This window comes from Sciurus vulgaris (assembly GCF_902686455.1).
Source record: "Sciurus vulgaris genome assembly, chromosome: 5".
Taxonomy (NCBI): domain Eukaryota; kingdom Metazoa; phylum Chordata; class Mammalia; order Rodentia; family Sciuridae; genus Sciurus; species Sciurus vulgaris.
In genome coordinates, this window is record NC_136465.1 from 54,567,168 (window position 1) to 54,588,615 (window position 21,448).

The following is a 21,448-nucleotide window of genomic DNA, read 5'->3' on the forward strand; positions in this document are numbered from 1 at the left end:
AATTCTCAATTTCTGGAATCCACTAAAATATTACAAGGCATGCAAAGATGCAGGAAAATATGATGCAAACTGAAGGGGAAAATCAATCAAAAGTATCTGAGAAACATTATATATGATAAAATTAATAGATAAGGACATTAGAAATTATTAAAATGATAACTTTATTCCAATTGTTCAGAAAGCTAAAGATTAAACATGTCCAGAATCATGAGTATACAAAAAAAAATGAAACTTTCAGCAATAAAAGTTACAATACCTAAGAAATAGACCAGAGAGAATTAATCCAAATTAAACCTTACAGAAGAAGAGTGAACTTGAAGAATACCAAAAGAAATTAATCAAAACTAGAGAATAGAGAGTAATAAAAAAAAAAAAAATCAACAGCAGATCAATGATATGTGAAAGAACTCCAAGGAGCAAATATACATGAAAGTGGAATCCCTTAAGGAGAGGAGAGAAAGAGGAAGACAGGAAAAAAAAGAAAAAAGAAAAAATAACTATCAAAACTTTTCCAGGGCTGGGGAGATAGCTCAGCTGGTAGAGTGCTTGCCTCGCAATCACAAGGTCCTGAGTTCGATCCCCAGTACCACAAAAAAAAAAAAAAAACTTTTCCAAGTTTCAAGAAAACTCTAAGACCTCAACAAATTCCAAAACATAGTTATAATAAACAACTAAAAACCAAAGATAAAGAGAAAATCCTACAACCAACTGGGGTGGGCAGGGAACACATTACACACAGAAGGAATTACACACATACAAAAAAAAGGATGACAGCAGATTTCTCAGGAAAAGCAATGCAAGTCAGGAGACAATGTAGGGCTATTTTTATTCCTAAGTATAAGGAAGGGAGATGCTGTCACTCTACAATCCTTTACCCAGTTACATTATCATTTAAGAAAGGGGGGAAAAAAAGATCCTTTTCAGACCTATGAAAGGTGAAAAGTATTTATCTCTGGTAAATCTACACTACAAGAAATATAAAAAGAAGTCCTCCAAACAGAAATTAAATGATATCAGATGGAAATCCAAATTTACATAAAGAAATGAAAAGCACCATAAATGGTAACCATATGGGCAAACAAAAGATCTTTTCTATTATTAAATCTATTTAAAAGTAATCTACTATTGAAAACAAAAGTAGTAGCATTGAATTGTAGGGTCTATAAAATATGTACAAGTAAAAATACATGACAACAATAGTACAAAAGCCAGGAACAGAGAAATGAAAATATACTGAAGTGGCACAATATCACTACAAGAGATACTACTACTTAAAAAAAAAAAAAAAATCAAGATGGTAAATTTAAACTCACAGGTATCAGTAATCCAATTAAATACCAATTGTCAAAACAACTCAAATGGCAGTGATTAGCAGACTGGATTAAAAAGGGATGACTCAATTATATGCTGCCTATAACATAAACAGAACTAAAAATAAAAGGATGGAAAAAGATTTCCCATGCTGACTAACAGAAAGGAATCTGGAGTGGCTATATTAATTTAAATCCCCAGACACTTCAAAAAAATACATAAAACATTTCTAAATAACTTGTAAGTCAAATAAAAACATTAGAGGTGATTTTGAACTGTACAACATATCAAAATTTGTGGGATGAAAAAGGATTATTTGGAGGAAAATTGATAGCTCTGCAATGCCTATATTAGAAAAAGAAAAATCTCAAATCAATGACTTCATGTTTCACCTTAAGATGCCAGAAAGAACAACTAAGTAGGCCCAAAATTAATAGACTGGGAGAAAAAGACACACATTTGAGAGAGGACCTGTATCCATAATATATAAAGAACCCCCAAAACTCAAGAAGACAAACAACCTAATTCAAGTTTGGGAAAAAAAAAAAACAGATACATCACTGAAGAAGATATGTGTATGGCCAAAAAAAAACATGAAAAGATTCTCAAATCTGCTCTCTACAGAACCCAAGCCTATCAGAGAGATGGCCAAAGCATAGACTAGTCTGTTAAAATTCAGAGATGTGGCCATCAAATTTTCTGAGGAGGAATGAAAATGTCTGAATCCTGCTCCAAGGGCTTTGGGATGTGATGTGGGAGAACTACAGGAACCTGGTCTCTCCGGATGAAGATGACTTACTCCTGAGGAGCAAGAGAAGAAGTCCTGGACCATGGATGGCCAAGTGGAAATAAGAAAATCAACTGAATGGGAACGTACCAAATATGTGAACACAGATATCACTCCTTAATGTGTTTTCACACACAAAAAAAAACTTCCACCAAAAGAGAAGAGCAATGTGGGAGATATATTCCAAACACTGACAATGGAGACATCATTGAAGAATTGTGCTTCAGAGAAATTCAGAAAAATATGTAACATTGAGTGGCACTGGAGAGATGATAAAAGATATTACACAGAATTTTGTTGGACCCAAACAGAAAATCTCACTGGCAGAAAGATGAGCATGGTAGAAGAAATGTAGGAAAGAAGCATATCAAAAATTTGCATGGATTAATGTTAAGTCCCATTTGCCTGAACTGAAGCTATCTAAAAATGATGGGAACTTTACAAATGAAATTAATGTGAGTCTATCAACAATGTTTCCTCACTTTCAACCCACCAAAGAATTCCTTCCAGTGTCAGACATTCCTCATATATATAAAAATTACTATGTAATAATGCTTTATCATTCATAGTGGTACAAGAAACACACATTACTCCAAAACCTTACAAATGTAAAGAAGGTAGCAAATCCTTTAATCAAGACTCACACTTCCCTATGTATAAGATAATTTACATTAGAGAAAGTGATTTATTTGTAATACATGTGGCATATTCTGAATATAAAATTGAACCTCACAGAAGTCAAACTGGAGAGAAACCTTTCAAATGTAATGAATATGGCAAAGTTATCTGTCACAATATCTTGTACAACATCTGATAATTCATGTTGGAGAAAAAAAATCTTACAAATGCAATGACTGTCGCAAGGTCTTCAGTAATATTTCACACCTTGCACAAAACTGGAAAATTCAAACTGGAGAGAAACCGGACATGTAATAAATGTCATAAGGCCTTCAGTCACAATTCATACCTTGCAGAGCATTTGATAATTAAGACTGGGAAGGAACCTTACAAATTTAATAAAGGTAGCTAAGTGTTTAGTCACAACTCACACCTTGCACACTTCAGGATTCATTCTGGAGAGAAACTTACAAATGTAATAAATGCAGAATGTCTTTAGTCAAAATTCATACCTTGCATCTCGTCAAAGAATTCATACCAGGGAGAAAACTTAGAAATATAATGAATATAGCAGTCTGCAGTCTAAATTCATTCTTGGCACATCATTGAAGAATTCATACTAGAGAGAAACCTTAGAATTGTATGAATGTGGCCAGGAGCAGTGGTGCTCACTTGTAATGCCAGCTAGGTAAAAAAAAAAATTAGGAAGATAACAAGTTCAAAACTACCCTAGGCAACTTGGTGTGACTCTGTTGCAAAATAAATAAAGTACTAGGGATGAGGTTCAGTGGTTGAGCACTTGCTTAGCATGTTTGAGGCCCTAGGTTCAGTTTCCAGTACAGCAAAAAGTTTTCTAAAAGTGCAATGAATATATTAAGATATTAAGGCAAAACTGGCACCTTGCACACCTAAATGTAAGTGTGGCAGAGTCTTTAGTGTGCATTCAGGCCAATCTGATCATGTAATCCATACTGGAGAGGATATGGCAAGGTCTTCAGTGACAATTACTATGCACATTTTTGGAGATTTCATCATGGAGAAAAAGTCACCAAATGAATTAGGCAAATCGCACTCAACATTCAAGGCATGTGAGACCATTAGAGAGCTCACACTGGAGAAATACTTTCTATGTTTACTAGATGTGCAGAGTCTCAGGTAACCTTGAGTTAGTCCCTAATGAAGAGGAATCATATCAATGCATTGGATGTAACTAGGCCTTAAGGTGAAAGTCTGATATTAGGATTTGCCACAGGATTCATGCTGGAGAAAAAACTCACAAATGTACCTAGAATGGTAAATATTTTAGTATATACTCAGACCTCAGTACCTATCAGGTAAGATACTCTGGAGAGAAATCTTATAAAAATGTAATAACTGGCAAATCCTGTCTTCAGCACTTCTGCCTCAGTAGATATCAGATGATTGATACTAGAGAGAAACCATAGAAATGTCATGAATGTGCCAAGGTTTTCTGGCACGATTCACATCTTGCACAACCTTCAATAATATGTCCTGGAGAGAGAACACTAAAGGTGGCAAACCCGCATTATGAGTTCAAACAATAATCAACACCTATAGAATCTATACTAAAAAGCGAAAACTAAAAGCATAGTAGATATGACAGAGTTTTCCAGATCTCAAAGTGGAGTGGGCCTCAAAAGAGACATCTTGGAGGAAGCCATTTAAAGTTCATGTATATGATAAGTTTTTTATCCAAGTCTCAAAACCAGTGGACAGAGTATTTCAACAGAAAAGCAACCTTCCAAATGTAATGAATATACTAAGTCATTCTGACAAACATTTGTGATTTTTATTGTCATAACAGGATTTATTCTGCAGAGAAACCAGACAGACATTGTGACCCTAGATAGGTCATTCTTCAAAGGCGTGTCCTCAAAATTCACCAAAGAACCCATACTGGAAAGAACTCTTAGGCATGTAATGATGTGGTAAATTATTTAACCAATTCTCTCACACTAGACTCCAGATCAGAAAATTCATAGGAAGAACAAATAAGTCTCTAATTCTCCAAGGTTAACTTTTGGTCTTGCATATGACATCCAAATTTGAAGTCTAAATGTTAAAACACACAGCATTAAGTCAAAGGTAAAAGAACACTTGAAAATGTTCAATTATATTTGAGTTATAAAAGATTGTATTTTTTTGAGATTTGTTGCACAGACCATCTTGCTCTTTTTGAGCTTTAAGTCTTCCTTACAACCCTCTTATGGTAGTGTCCAGAAAGGAATCCATGGGGAAAAAGATATTAGTTCATAAAATGAAGATAATTGCTATCCATATTTCTGGAGAATGAGGACACTGTCTTTTAATATTTAATATTGTCTGTGCTAAAGAGTATTTGGAAGAGACTGAGCATGACATAAAATCATGATGTCAATCATCCTGCCTACTGTGTTCCACACAGTCTGGTCTTCACAGTGAACTACTGTGGGATGTAGATCAGGAATGCCCTACCAACTGACTAAAGAGGAGGCCAAGATCTTAAGGGACTGGGGTTTGTATTGGAGGAAAGGAATGTGTTCTACTGAATGGCCACAGCTGTGTAGCATGACTGATGAGTAATTAGTCGTCTTCTTACAATTAGAGGGAACAATTATCAGAGTAATTAATCAAAAGAATCACAATAGCATGTTGTTGATGAGGAATCATATTTATCTGCTGGCATTACATTTGCTATCAATTTATTTACAATATACCATTGCTTCATATGGTAATTAATAAAATTTAATCTTTTCTAATAAGAAAAAGATGCTCAACATAATTAGTAATTAGAGAAATGCAAATTAAAACTCTAATAAACTACCATTATGTATCTTCTAGAATGGTTAAAATTAAATAGATTGATCATATCAAATGTTAAAGAAAATGTAGAAAAACTGGAACCCTCACATACTACTAGTGAGAATGTAATATGGTATACAGTAGTCCTTCCTTATGTACAGGGGTATGTTCCTAGACTCCCAGTGAACACCTGAATCATACACTATGCTTTTTCCTATATATACATACATATGATAATGTTTAATTTATAAACCAGGTACACTAAGAGGTTATAAGTAATAAATAGAAAAACTATAACAATATATTGTAATATAATTATGTGCATATGGGTTTTTTTTTGGCTCTGTCTCAAAATATCTTATTGTAGTATACTTGCCTCTCTTCTTGTGATTATATGAATAATAAAATGCCCATGTACTAAGATCAAGTGAAGTGAATGACATAGGTATTATAATGTAGTATTAGACTTCTATTGACCTTCTGACAATGTCAGAAGGGGACCTTTCTGCTCCAGGTGACCCTGGATCATTAAACCATGATGATTTTTCAGATTATAGTTGACCATGAGTAACTGAAACCATGGAATTTAAAATCATGGACAAAGAAGGACTATTAAAACCACTCTTAGAAATATTTTGGCAATTTCTTAGAAAGTTAAGTAGGGCTGGGGTTGTAGCTCAGTGGTACAGTGCCTGCCTAGCACATGTGAGGCATTGGGTTTAATCCTCAGCACCACATAAAAATGAGTGAATAAATAAATAAATAATTAAAACAAAGTTATAAAAATAAAAAGTTAGGTATATACCTACTATAGAGCCAGACATTCCACCAAATATTTACCAAAAAGAAAGAGAGTACATGTTTTCATTAGGAAGATACTATAAACAAGGATCTCATAGTTCATCAGGAAATAAAAATAAGTAGAAAAATAAGTAGAAATATAGTATATGATCATGCTAAATTTAGTATTAGAAGAGCAAAGAGAAGAAACAGATTAATTCAGATATAAGCAGTTAGGGAAAAATTCCATCAAGGAATAAGGTATAAACTGAATCTGAGCAGCCATTAGCCAAGTTCCAACAATGTGAAAATAAAATGATTTGAAGGCTCAGAGGTAAAAGAAAGTAGTAACTTATTAGGGGAGTCAAAGAAATCAGTTTGTCTTTGAGCATGGTAAAATGAGATTGGAAAGGTAAGCTAGGGGCATATCATGCAGGGATAAATCATATTAAGGATCTGTGGACTTCATTCTGATATCAACACAGAAGCACTGAATTTTAAGCAAGATAGTGCATAATCAAAACTGAATTCTTAAAGGAAAACACTAAAACTCCATAATGTAGTATGGATCACACATCATAGGGTGCAAGGTGGTAAACAGGTAATCTTTGAAGAGGCTATTCTGTAAGTTCAGGCAAGAAATTGGAAGAAATAGAGAAGAAAAACACAAACAAAAAACCTGGAAGCCTATGCAAAGAATTTAGGGGGGCAAAATCAACACAATTTAATGTACCAATGATATGGGAAGTGAGGGAAAGTTACAACGATACCCAATTCATGAGTCAGGCCCCTGGGAGATTGCACTAATTTCTTCAATATTACTTGCCATTGTATGTAGGTCCACTGTCCACACTTCCTCCGTATCCTCTAGTCTCACAATTTGGGGGAGCCCAGCCATTTTCACAGTGACAATTCTTATTGCTATTACATACCTTCAAAACAATCAAAATACCACTTTTGTTAATTGTGAATGTTGCTCTGTATCATCAACTCTAGAATGGAAACCAAGAGAGAGGACTAAATTCATACACACTCATAAACACTCTTTTTAAGAATGAAGAGTTCATCAGTATCAACAAATTTATCCTCATCTTAAAATCAAGAAATCTTGGGAATTCTCATCTCATTCTTATAGTAAATTCTCATTGTCAGCACTACTTTCATAAACACATCAATTGAGAGAGCATTACTTACCCCGTGTCCATGACACTTTTCCTGAACATCACAATCATAATTCAGAACAGAAGCATTTACACACTGGAAGTTCCTACAGATCTGAAGGGGAAAATAAAGAACTAAGTAAAGGAAAACTGAAAACATTAGTAAAGAAGTACCCAGAATAAAATCTGGGTGTAAATTATTGCATTAACGAATTCTTTTCAAATTGTCAAGGAATCGTTAATTCCAGTATTGTTATATTTTTGAAGAATTAGAAAAATTTAACTAATTGACAGAATTAATGATCAAAAAACACAAAGATGATATAAAGGCCAAAAGAGAGAGAGAAAACTTTAATCTATGAACATAAATGTGCCAGGCAAAATATTCACAAATGGATTTTTTTTTTCAAATCAAAAATGACCAGGGCTGGGGGTGTAGCTCAGTGGTAGAGTGCTTGCCTAGCACTCACAAGGCTCTGAGTTCAAACCCAAAAATTGAAAAAAAAAAAAAATGGAGTTGATCCCAGAACTATAGGACAGACTCAATATCTGGGAAATCTATTACTATAATACCTCCTAGAAATTGTTGTTATTATAACAGATATCAAAATGGCAGCTGATAAAATTTAAAGCATTTCAACATTTTAATTTTTCTCAAAAATAAAAATAAAATAATACTTTGTTGGTAAAATAAAACCTATCTTCCAACATCATGATTAATGATGAAATAATAGAAGCATTTCTATGAAAAGTACTATTGAAAACGAACCATTATTATCTTATATGGCTCTGGAAATTCTGGGTCATGAAATGATGTATGAAACAGAAGGTAGTCCTAAATACTGAAAGAGATTTAAAAGTATTAGTCACAAAAATATTAAAGGTCTACAGGAGTCAATTAAAAACTTACTAGAAATTTCCTCCTTCTAGAAAATCAACATCTATGTGAAAGCTACTCTTTTGTGAGGTTAGAAAAAAAGATCAATCTTTTTTTTAATCAATGAAATTTTTTATTTGATTTATCATAAAATACGTTCAATTTTTTACTTTTTTTTCCCACTAAATAGTATAGCAAGAAAATCTTTCCAAATAAGAAAATATTTTTTTAAAAACTTTTGGGAACTATTTTAAAATTTTATTAGGTAACCAACTACACAAGATCAGAATTGTTTAACTACACTAATGAAATAAGAACAATTTGAGAACAAACACTTTGATACAGGGAAATATCAATAGTTACCTTTACAATTATAAAAAATACACAGGCTTGAACATAACTGTACTTAGAGAAATACATTTCCTCCAATAATCTCAGTCAATTTTAAATAGAAAATATATTTGTGTTTAAAAGTCCAAAAAGGACAGAAGATTCTACAAAACAAACTCATACTTCATCTGCCCTCTAGCCACCTAATATTCTTGAATAAACATTTTAAAAAATACTTTTTTCATGCATCCATAAATCTTTTAGAGCAGATATTTACCAATAGTTTCCCTATTGCAATTAAAGGAGAGTTTCCTTTCCAAAATTGATTTACAGTGCATAGCTGAAACATTAAATAAGATCATAAAAATAGGAGGAAATGTGCTAATAACTTCTAAATTTACTTTAAGGAACAGAAAAATTACAAAAGTTCTCCATAGAAATGGATGTTCTTCTGATGGGCAGTATTCACCGTGTAAAGCACGTGGAACCAAACTGGAAAGGATACACTGATAAACCACTTGGAATAGGAGATGCAGACTATATTTTTATATACATTTATGGTAAAAAGCAAACAACAAATTACAGATCACATTTACAACAGATATAACTAACAGCTCATACTCTTTATATATGAGACAACCCCCCAAAAAAAGAAGACATATGAACTTCCCAGGAAAAAGAAATACATGTACTTAATAAAGACATGAAAAAATGTTCAAGTGGGGAAATACAATTTTCAGAATGCAAAGATTTTAGAATACTAATTTTGGCAAGAATATAGGGAAAAATAAAAGACACCCTCACATACAATTGGTGGAAGGTAGATTATTGCTGCCTCACTGAAAAGTAAATTGGCACTCTCTATCAAAATTTTAAATGTACATAATGGTTAATCTAAAAAAAATTACTAGGAATCTATCCAACAGAAGTATTCACAAAATATTAGATTAAATGCAGAAAGATATTTAGCACTAAACTGTAAACAATATAAATTTCCATAATACATTAAATGATTGCTATATATATAATGTAATAAAGTAGGTTTTCCTATAATGACATGAAAGGCCTCTACCCTGTACCACTGAGTAAACACATTTCAGAATATTATTTAAAGTCTAATCTATTTCTGCTTTTTTGAAAGTGTGTGGGGGGAGTGGTAGAGAGTATAAATATTTCTAAATGCCCAGAGAAGGTGAGGACTGCACAGATAAACAACATAGCATTCATAGTGATTACCCTAGAAAACGAGTTTGAAAGGGGGAAACAAGTGGGGCATTGGCAGGGTGCCTTTGTTTTTTGTTTTATACAATATTTTTAAATTTTTTAATAATGAAAATGTGATGTTCCAATTTTTAATGTTTACCAAAGGAAAAAAGAATTTAGATTGGGGCATAGAATAAAATCTAGTTATATGCTATTCACATACTTTAAGCAAAATGTCACTGAAAAGGGCTGGGAAAAAAATCTATTAGACAAACAAACATAAAATGTAGTAAAATTATCAATCAAAGTAAATTTTAAGACAAAAACATTAAAATAGAACAAAGAAGCATTATAAATTAATAAAAGTTAGTACTCCCAGTATAAAAAATCTGCAACTATAAGAGAAAATGAGCATGAAGGGATGCTGTTCATCAAATGCTTTTTCTGCATCTATCATGTGATTCTTGACTTTAAGTCTGTTGATATAGTGAATTACATTCATGGAATACTTTGAGGAATATTGGAATGAGCTCTTCTTTAAAGGTTTTGTAGAACTCGGCTGAGAACCCATCTGGTCCCGGACTTTTCTTTGTTGGTAGGCTTTCGATGACCTCTTCTATTTCATTACTTGAAATTGATCCTTTTAAATTGTGTATCCTCCTGGTTCAGTTTAAGTAATTCATATGTCTCTAGAAAGCTGTTGATGTCTTCGAGATTCTTCTATTTTGTTGGAGTATAGATTTTCAAAATAGCTTCTAATTATGTTTTGTATTTCACTCGTGTCTGTTGTGATATTTCCTTGTTCATTTCAAATTTTAGTAATTTGAGTTTTCTTCACCTTCTCTTTGTCAGTGCGGCTAAGGGTTTATCAATTTTGTTTATTTTTTCAAAGAACCAACTATTTATTTTGTCAATTTTTTCTATTCAACATTGTCCTTGAAACTCTAGCCAGAGCAATTAGACAAACCAAAGAAATTAAAGGGATACAAATAGGAAAAGAAGAACTCAAACTATCCCTATTTGCTGATGACATGATTATATATTTAGAGGAACCAGGGAATTCCACCAGAAAACTTTTAGAACTCATAAGTGAACTCAGAAAAGTAGCAGGATATAAGATCAATGCTCATATGTCTAATGCATTTTTATACTTCAGTGATGAATCCTCAGAAAGAGAAGTTAGGAAAACTACCCCATTCACAAAAGCCTCGAAAAATAAAATAAAATACTTGGAAATCAATATAACAAAAGAGGTGAAAGACCTCTACAACAAGAACTACAGAACACTAAAGAAAGAAATTAAAGAAAACCTCAGAAGATGGAAAGATCTCCCATGTTCTTGGATAGGCAGAATTAATATTGTCAAAATGGCCATACTACCAAAAGTGCTATACAGATTCAATGCAATTCCAATTAAAATCCCAATGATGTACCTTACAGAAATAGAGCAAGCAATCATGAAATTCATCTGGAAGAATAAGAAACCCAGAATAGCTAAAGCAATCCTTACCAGGAAGAGTGAAGCAGATGGTATCACAATACCAGAACTTCAACTATACTACAAAGCAATAGTAACAAAAACGGCATGGTATTGGCACCAAAATATACAGGTAGATCAATGGTACAAAATAGAGGACACAGACACAAACCCAAATAAATACAATTTTCTCATACTAGACAAAGGTACCAAAAATATGCAATGGAGAAAAGATAGCCTCTTCAACAAATGGTGCAGGGAAAACTGGAAATCCATATGCAGCAGAATGAAACTAAACCCCTAACTCTCACCCTGCTCAAAAATCAACTCACAATGGATCAAGGACCTTGGAATCAGACCAGAGACCCTTCATCTTACTTAAGAAAAAGTAGGTCCAAATCTTCAACATGTCGACTTAGGATCAGACTTCCTTAACAGGACTCCCATAGCACAAGAAATAAAAGCAAGAACCAATAACTGGAATAGATTCAAACTAAAAAGCTTTCTCTCAGCAAAGGAAACTATCAGCAAGGGGAAGAGAGAAGCTACAGAGTGGGAGAATATCTTTGCCACTCATACTTCAGATAGAGAACTAATTTCTAGAATATATAAAGAACTCAAAAAACTCTACACAAAGAACACAAATAATCCAATCAACAAATGGGCTAAGGAAATTAATAGACACTTCACAGAAGATCTACAAGCAATCAACAGATATATGAAAAAAATGTTCAACATCTGTAGTAATAAGAGAAATGCAAATCAAAACTACCCTAAGATTCTATCTCACCCCAATTAGAATGGCGATTATCAAGAATACAAGCAACAATAGGTGTTGGGGAAGATGTGGGGAAAAAGGTACACTCATACATTGCTGGTGGGGTTGCAAATTAGTGCAGCCACTCTGGAAAGTAGTGTGGAGATTCCTCAGAAAGTTTGGAATGGAACCACCATTTGACCCAGCTATCCCACTCCTTGGCCTATTCCCAAAGGACTTAAAAGCAGCATACTACAGTAATGCAGCCACATCAATGTTCATAGCAGCTCAATTCACAATAGCCAGATTGTGGAACCAACCTAGATGCCCTTCAATTGATGAGTGGATAAAGAAACTGTGGTGTATATATATATACAATGGAATATTACTCAGCCAGAATAATAAAATTATGGCATTTACAGGCAAATGGATGAAATTGGAGACTATCATGCTAAGTGAGATTAGCCAATCTCAAAAAAACCAAAGGACAAATGATCTCGCTGATAAGCAGATGATGACACATAAGGGGTGGGAGGGGGGCAAGAATGGAGGAAGGAGGTACTGTATAGAGGGAAAAGAGGGGTGGGAGGAAAAAATAACAGAATGAATCAAACACTATTACCCTATGTAAATGTATGATTACACAAATGGTATGCCTTTACTTCACGTACAAACAGAGAAACAACATGCCCATTTGTTTACAATAAAAATAAATTAAAAGATGAAATTGGAGAATATCATGCTAAGTGAGATAAGCCAATCTCAAAAAGCCAAAGGACGAATGATATCGCTAATAAGTGGAGGATGACACATAATGGTGGGGAGGGAAGGGTTAATGTTAGGGTTAGAGTTAGGGTTAGGGAGGGGGGCAAGTATGGAGGAAGAAAGTACTGTATAGAGGGTAAAGAGGGGTGGGAGGGGTGGGGGGAAGGGGAAAAAATAACAGAATGAATCAAACAACATTACTGTATGTAAATTTATGATTACACAAATGGTATGCCTTTACGCCATGTACAAACAGAGAAACAAATGTATCCCATTTGTTTACAATAAATAAATAAATAAATAAATAAATAAAAAATAAATTAAAAAATAAAAGAAAATGAAAGCAGGAAGTTACTGAGAGACTTTGGCATGTTTTTCTCTAAATCTGTAACACATTAAGAACAATAAATAAGAATGTGATAGATGTGGATATAATCATCAAACACTACATGTTATAAGCAATAATACACTCTTTTCTAATGCATTCAGAATATTCATCAAAAAATGAACATAGAGTCAACCCATTAACTCACTGTGTCTCATCTAAACCCAAGCAAGTGCCTGATGTCTTTAAAAGTCATAAAAATAGGCTCAATTTCCAAAGCCAAGAGTTAGCATATTTTCACAAAAATTTTGCCTTCTCTCATGCTAACATTTGGGGCAAAGTAAAAGGCATGCTTTTTTGGTTATGATTTTCAAACCAGGTAACCAGCACTTTGCTATACTATTGTTAACAAAGTTGACACAATGTTTGCAACATCACTTCTAAAGAATGCAGTACCAGTTGTCTTTGGTTTTTTACTTACTATTAAAATATAAATAAGTGTATATGTGTATACTATTAAAATATATAAATATATATGTATGTTTAAAAATAAAATAGTGCTGGAGGGTTTATGACAAAAACAACTCCCCAACCCTCTCTTACGTAATCTTGTCAATCAAAAGTCCAGAGGCAACTGCTATTTCTTGTGATAATTACTTCCCTATCTTAAATTAAGATGCTTTTTCTTGATTTGTCTACTTTAGACATCATCAACTAATGTCTTTTATGATAAATAAGAATTCAGCTTCCTTACACAATGCTCCTCCTCTACTTTCTCAAAGTAACTATGGTATAATATTCACATCATTAACACTGAGATATAACTGAGTCACTGAGTAAGTTCAGAACCAGGTGAGAGAAAACAGAGGAGGCTAACAACAGGCGATTAAAGGATCATCTTTCTGCCAACATAGCATTTAACATGACTTAAGTACCCAGCAAGAATGGGTTTCCTAGTACAGCACCCAGAATCCAACTTACCTGCCCAGTCACAGCTTGTCCCCAACAGAAACAGTCTGCCTTGCTAAGTGAACTATATGATTAAGAGAACAGACCAAATGTACCCTCTGCAGGCAGGCAGCTCTGAAAGTGGATAGAAGTGTTCCTGAGCTACCTGTGCCCAGTGTCTTCTGAACTCATCAACCACTTTGCCTCCCTTGGAGGAGAGGAGTATTAGACTGAGGTCAGAAATGTTATTTGCATGGAAGTTCTACCACAAGGAATTATGAAAAGTGGGAAGTTAGTATTCCTTACCAATATTTAAGCAGAAACACTGTAGATTTCAAAGCTAAGTACTATATTTCACTCTTCATACAGCTTTTATTTTTGATACAAGTAAAGCCTGCCTTCTTCTCAACAATTGCCCTTTGTTATAATCCCAGTATCTTCCCCTCAAACAAGCTACCATATCACTTTCTTTTTAAAATTCCCTCTCTAGAAACCTCCCTACAGGGTGATCTTACTCCAAACTGAATTGATTGCCTTGTACACAACTGCTATATTTTGACATTTCTCTTTAATAGTCTTCAATTTCCTGGATTATAATTTTTTCTCTCCCTGTTTTACTTTCTCATTTGCTCTGAAACATTACTTCAGAAGAGTGCCTAAGAAAGGATGAATCAAAGGTAAATGTTCTGAGTATTGAAATGTGTGGAATGTTTTAATTATGTCCTCTAACATGATTAGTAATTTAGCTGTGTACAAAATTCTAAGTTGAGAACCTTTCAAATATATGAAAGTATTGCTCCCCTGTCTTCCAGAACTCAGTTCTAAGCTCCTTTCTTTACCTGCGACCTATTTTTTATTTGTTTTTGTTTGTCTCTGGATGTTATTAGGATTATTCTTCACCAGTACTCTGGAATTTCACAATTTTCCATTTTACCTGTGTTCTTTATCTCTAAATTAGAGATTTAAATTAATTGAATTTAAAATTCTTAATTGATCTTCTCAGATTTTCACCTTTGCTTTCACATTTTCTGTCTCTAAATTTTTGTGCAAGAATTGTCCAACTTCATGTGACAATCCATCTAGAGTCAATTACAGGTGCATAATAAAAGAGAACTGTGTACTATGGAAAGGACATGGAGACAGGCATCTCATAGGAGGACAACAAAAATATTATCTTCTGATGTCCTTCCTAAAATAGGCAACTAGCTATTGATGCTTCACTGACAAGAAATGAGAAGTAGGCTGAGGAGCCAGCCTCTCCCGATGTAAACTAAAAATACTCCCATCATCATTTCTAAGCTTCATCCCACTCAGCTATAACCAGGAATTCCAAATCATAAATCTGTCAGTTCAGTCAAGCTAAAAGGCAGTGTTTTTGTGCACATCCTCTGTTTGCATTTTAAGTTGTATGTTTCCCTACTGTTGAAATATTCTCCATCCTCTGAGTTTTTCAAATGTTCTTGAAATCTTTACTTACTAATGAGATCTCTTATATTTCCTGCTTTGAAGTTTATTCCCATTTATTTATTTATCTTTTGGGCAGTCTTAACAGAGAAGATAAATTAATATTGCAATCTACCATCTTTTGCAGATTTTCTTCTAATTCATATTTTTTACTCAATTTTATCTATAATAACTGATTAAGCTAATGTGTCAATTTGAATAGGTCATAAGGTTTCCAGATATTCAGTCAAACATCATTCTGCATGTTTTTGCAAGGGACTTTGGACAAATTCAACATTTAAATCAAAAGATTGAGTAAAACATCTCTACCTGGGCTAGGGTTGTGGCTCAGTGGTGGAGCGAGCACTTGCCTAGCATGTGTGAGGACTGAGTTTGATTCTTAGCACCATGTATAAATAAATAAAATAAAGGCCCATCAACAACTAATAAAAATATTTTTTAAAAAGCAGCTCTACATACTTGGATGGGCCTCATCTAATCAGCTGAAGACCTGAATAGAACTAAAAAGCTGGTCTCCCTCAATAAAAGAACATTCCTATGAAATTGTGTATATATACACATTTTCTTTATCCATTTATCTGTTCAAGGGCACCTAGGTTGTTTCTACAGCTTGGCTTTTGTGAATTAAGCTACTATAAACATTGATATGGCTACACCATAGTAGTAAGCTGATTTTAAGTTCTTTGGGTATATGCTAAGTATAAGTAGGTCAAATGGTGGTTCCATTCCAAGTTTTCTGAGGAATCTCCAAACTGCTTTCCATAATGGTTGCACCAATATGCAGACCCACCAATAATGTAGCCTTTTCCCCACATCCTTGCCAACACTTATTGTTACTTGTATTCTTGATAATTGCCATTCTGACTAGAGTGAGATGGAATCTCCGTGTAGTTTTAATTTGCATTTCTCTAATTGATAGAGATGTTGTCATCGGCTCCCTTCTAAGCAGAGGCTACACAGTCATTGAGCACATGTCTCAGGTTCTAGGTTCACACAGCCTGACTCCTTCCCCCATCACAATTTGACCTTCAAGCTGTGCCTTGTGGCCCTTTTCTAGGATCCCTGGATTTCTTGTTGGAAGAACAACAATTCTACCTATTCTGAGGGTGCTGGGAAGATGTGAGATTTGTCTTTCCCTGCTACCAGGGTAAGGTGTATGCATACACAAGGAAATAAAGTCAAGCCAGAAGCATGGAAGATATGGGAAGACCCAGAGGAATGTTATATGAGATTCTGGATCCCAAAGCTTCTTATTTGATCCTGTGGTTGGAATAATAAATTTCCTTTTGTGCTTTAATTTCATCTTAGCTGAGTTTTTGTGAGATTTCAGTGTACTCTCTATGAACCCAGAGTAAAATTTTATATATTTTTTAGAAATCATATAATCACATAATCCACCTTTGAAAGTCCAAAAGTACATTATATTATAGTCTGTTTATATTATAATATAATCTGATAACAGATTATAATATAAACAGACTATAATATAATACAAAAAGATTATAAAACACTAAAGATTGTAATATAAAATACAAAATAAAAACTACATAAATTAAATTAAATAAATTTTAGATATTATATATTTCATATATAATGTAAAAGTAATGTTAGGGAATTTATTGATATAATCCAGCATTCATCAACAGAACAAAGGAAAACCCTGATTATTTCAATAGTTACCAAAAAACCCATAAAATTTTAAATCCATTCTTATTTTTTTATTCTTTTTAATTAGAACTAAAAAGATACTTCATTTAAATAATAAATAGTATCTACCTCAAGGCAACAGCCAAAGTCACATATAATCTTGGAAGGTTAGATACATTTTCAATCAAGTTTGAGGCAAGATAAATAGTACACCATCATCATTATTATTTAAAATTATCTAAAAATTCTATCATTACAGTTAAATGAGAAAAATAATTCAAACTGTAAGTATCTGAAAGGAAACAGCTTTTTTTATTTATAGATGATTACTGTTTAATCTAGAAAATGCTAATGTAATCAACAAGAAAAATACCTTACACCAAGTACATGGCTGGTAACAAAATAAATATATACAAGTGAATGTTTCTTAGAATAGCAATAATAACCAGTCAAAAATATAAACAAAATAACTTTTCTTAAAAGTCAAAACTGATTAGAAAATCCAATAAATTAGAAAAGCAATGGGAAGAAGGGGGCCTAGTCCTAGTGGAAATAAAAACATCAAATATTTAGTAATAAAACTAATCAAAAAATTTTAATGGATCTTTATGACTAAACCTTTAAAGGAAGACCCTCAAAAATGAGAGACATACCATGTTCTTCTATGGGAGACTCAATAATGTAAAGATGCCACTTTTCCCCATAATAAATGCATAAATTTAATGTCATCCCAACCAAAATTCCAAAGCACCTTTTTTTATTTTTTGCACCTTGATAAAATGATCTCAAGTTCATCTGAAATGATAAATAAATGAAAATAGCCAAGAAAAGCATGAAAAAAGAATGAGGAGCAACTGTACTATTAAATATTAAAAATTCTTATAAAACTACCCAAAGTAAAACAAGGCAGCCTGGACACATGAGTATTCAGACAAACCAAAGGACATGATGAGAAAAACAGAAATTGAACCAAAATGTACATAAAAATGTAATAAGTAATTCAAACAGCATTTCAAATTTAAAAAAGAGATTAGAATCAAAGAGGAAGGAAAGATAATGGAATGATACAGACATCATTACCCTAAGCACACATATGATTACATGAATGGTGTGAATCTACATCGTGTACAACCAGAGAAACAAAAAGTTGTACCCCATTTGTGTACAATGAATCAAAATGCAATCTGTAAAAATAAAAATAACTTTTTTAAAAAATAATGAAAGAAAGAAAAAAAGGAAGTAAAGAAAGAAAAAGAGAGAGAAAGAGATTAGAATTAAGGTTGTTAAGGTAAACGTTAAACCATTCTGAAAAAAAAATAACCTTGGAACTCAGAATATAGCATTAATTTCTCAGTGAATAAATGAAAAAAGGAAAAAGAAGGCATGTCAACCTCAGATCACACATACACAAAAATGTTCTATGAATTAAAGAGATAAGTATTAAAATAACAAAAAAGTTTAGAAACAAGAAAATAGCAATCTTACAATATACTGAGAAAAGTCTATCAAAATATTAAAATAGGTAAATAAAGTCAGAAACCACAAAGGAAAATAATAATAATAGATCAGTAAATAAAAATGTAAACATGGCAAAAAGTTCTAAAACAAAAAGAAGCAGCTAGCAGTAAACTGGGGGGGAGGGGGGTAGATGTATATATCATTACATTTTACATATGTTAAATTTCTTCCAAGTTAATAAGAAAGTCAATTTTCAAATAGTTGAAGAATATCAGCAGGCAAATCATAAAAATATAAATAAGTTTATATAGATGAAAAAAATTCAGCATCACCAATAATCAAGAAAGAGTAAAAGAAAAGGGAATCGCCATTGAAAGCTTTAAAGTCATAACTGCTAACCTTGACTATGGGATGAGAATTTAAAACACTTATAACATAATTGAATAAGAGGTAATAAAAACTTTTCCTGGGGCTGAGATTGTGGCTCAGTGGTAGAGTGCTTGCCTAGCTCGTGTGAGATACTGGGTTCAATCCTCAGCACCACATAAAAATGAAAGGAAGGAAGGAAGGAAGAAGGGAGGGAGGGAGGAAGGAAGGAAGAAAGGAAGGAAGAAAGGAGGGAGGAAATAAATAAGTAAATAAATAAATAAATAAAGGTGTTGTGTCCATCTACAACTAAAAAAATTAAAAAAAAAAAAAAAAAAAAAAAAACTTTTCCAAAGAAAAATTTGCCAGAACCATATCTAAAACCTGAAAAGTGTGCACACCATTACAGCAGTTTAACCTTAGAAAACAATCAGGAATGTTTTGAAGTTTTTGTTTATAAAGCCATTTGTCTTGGCTTTGTTTATAATAGCTATAGCAAGTTTAGCTACAAGGACAGGCACAAAACCATGTGAGTCTTGTGAGTCTTTTTGTAAGAAGTGAAAAGCAGAATTGGATATGGAAACAGTAGAAACTGAGGTAACAAAAGGGTCCACCCATCTGTCTTTATAATAGGCTATGTAATCAGACAGCTGTGCCCCCTCGATTGCACTCCCTCTCCCTGACCTTTCCCCTCCACCTATACTCCTCTATGTGAGTTGGTTTCTTCATGTCACTCAACAGTCCTGCTCCCTCCTAACTCTCATATAGCTTGCCACAGCACTTCTAACCTAACTCCTACTTCATGACATCTCAAGAATTCTTCCAGTGTCTGCCCTACTCTTAACTGTCTTAATTACATATTGTTTTTTAAAAAAAAGGAATTTGGCACAGGTTATCCTCTCTAAGTCATGGGCTGACTAACTGGGTTCATAAATGACCCCAATAGTAGAGTCAGCACAGCAAGGAACATGATCAGGGCAAGCACTGTGACATTTTGGTACAGAGGCACATGCCACTCGAACACACTCACAGACACATACACATCATGGAAATCACCTAAGTGTACCAATAATAGCAAAATGGCTAATAAACAATAGCATATCAATAGAGGCAGGAAATGTGTACAGTATATTGCCAAGTTAAAAATATTAGTTATATGACCCCAGTGAAGAAATATGGATGGTAAAATTATAGGTGTTCTTCATTTTCTTCTTGGTGCCTTTGGATTTTCTAACATTTCTATAATAAATATAGATTGCTTTTATAACCAGAAAAGAGCAGTCTATTATTATATTTTGTATAATAGTTTAATTATTTTCATTTTCTTTTATAAACAGAAAATATTTTGATTACCTTTCCAGTATCACATTTCGTGCCTTCATTCACCATCCCTGGATCTGGAACATCTGATCCTAACTGGAAATCCACGCCCCAACATTTAGTGCCTCGACTAGGTGTTTGAATAATGGCAGGTACAATTCCAAATACAGGCATGTCTTGTACATTCTCACACTGAAGCTTTCCACACAAAGCATTCCTACAAAGTAAGAAAAAAATATATAAATACAAAATGCATCCAGTGTACAAACAAAATATAATTATATATTTGTATATAACCAGAATTTGCTGCTATTTGAAGAAAATCTCAACAGAGAAAGTGTATGAGGGCAAGAGAGGAAAAGCAGCTATCTTTAAATAAGGAAGAGAAAAGGTAAATGGAAGGTAAGATACAAATTATTAGGGTATCAAAGGGTGCTAACATTACTCCTTTTCCTACTCCCAATCCCTCTTCATTATCTATCTAGTGTTCAAAAGAGTCTAACTAATAATGTTGTTCACAAAATATGATATAGTAAGGAATGAAACTCCAAGAAAGGACTTGATCACTCTTTGCCTGGCTGACTCTTAGCTTCTTAAAAGACTCAATCCTTAATTCACTAATTTGATATTAGAAATCTATGAAGTTTTCCCCTGGCTACAATTCCCATTGCTAAGGTTGTATAAGATAAATGTCCTTCCTATATCCATTATATTCTGCATATTTCTAAAATCAACTTTTATGACCCAGTATTGAAATTTCCTATTTTAACTGTCATCTGATCCAAGCACCTGCCATATTCTTGAGTCTTTTGATATTATTGCTGAGTCATCATAAGATATTTTTTCCAACACTTTTAAGTCACAAACTCCTGAAACTTCCCCCATTTTAGCTATTATGCACATTCTTTTACTCACTGAGTGAAAATCTTTCTCCTAATACCCCTTTCTCCGTTGATTCCAGATTTTTCATGAGAGCACACAAATAATCATCTCCTTTCATAAGGTAGCTAATTGAGGAAAATAACTCCTAAGTGCACCAAAGAAATATCCTAC

General features: G+C 33.3%; 1 protein-coding gene across 1 annotated transcript in view; it reads right to left on the reverse strand.

Moving 5' to 3' along the window:
• Positions 1 to 21,448, reverse strand: part of ADAM9 (ADAM metallopeptidase domain 9) — a 96,088-nt gene that overhangs the window by 11,289 nt on the left and 63,351 nt on the right. The window contains exons 16-18 of the mRNA XM_079142166.1: positions 20,429 to 20,612; positions 7,493 to 7,573; positions 7,125 to 7,230 (exon numbers count right to left, since the gene is read on the reverse strand). Coding sequence (XP_078998292.1) covers positions 7,125 to 7,230; positions 7,493 to 7,573; positions 20,429 to 20,612 — 371 coding nt within the window. The remainder of the gene's footprint in view (positions 1 to 7,124; positions 7,231 to 7,492; positions 7,574 to 20,428; positions 20,613 to 21,448) is intronic.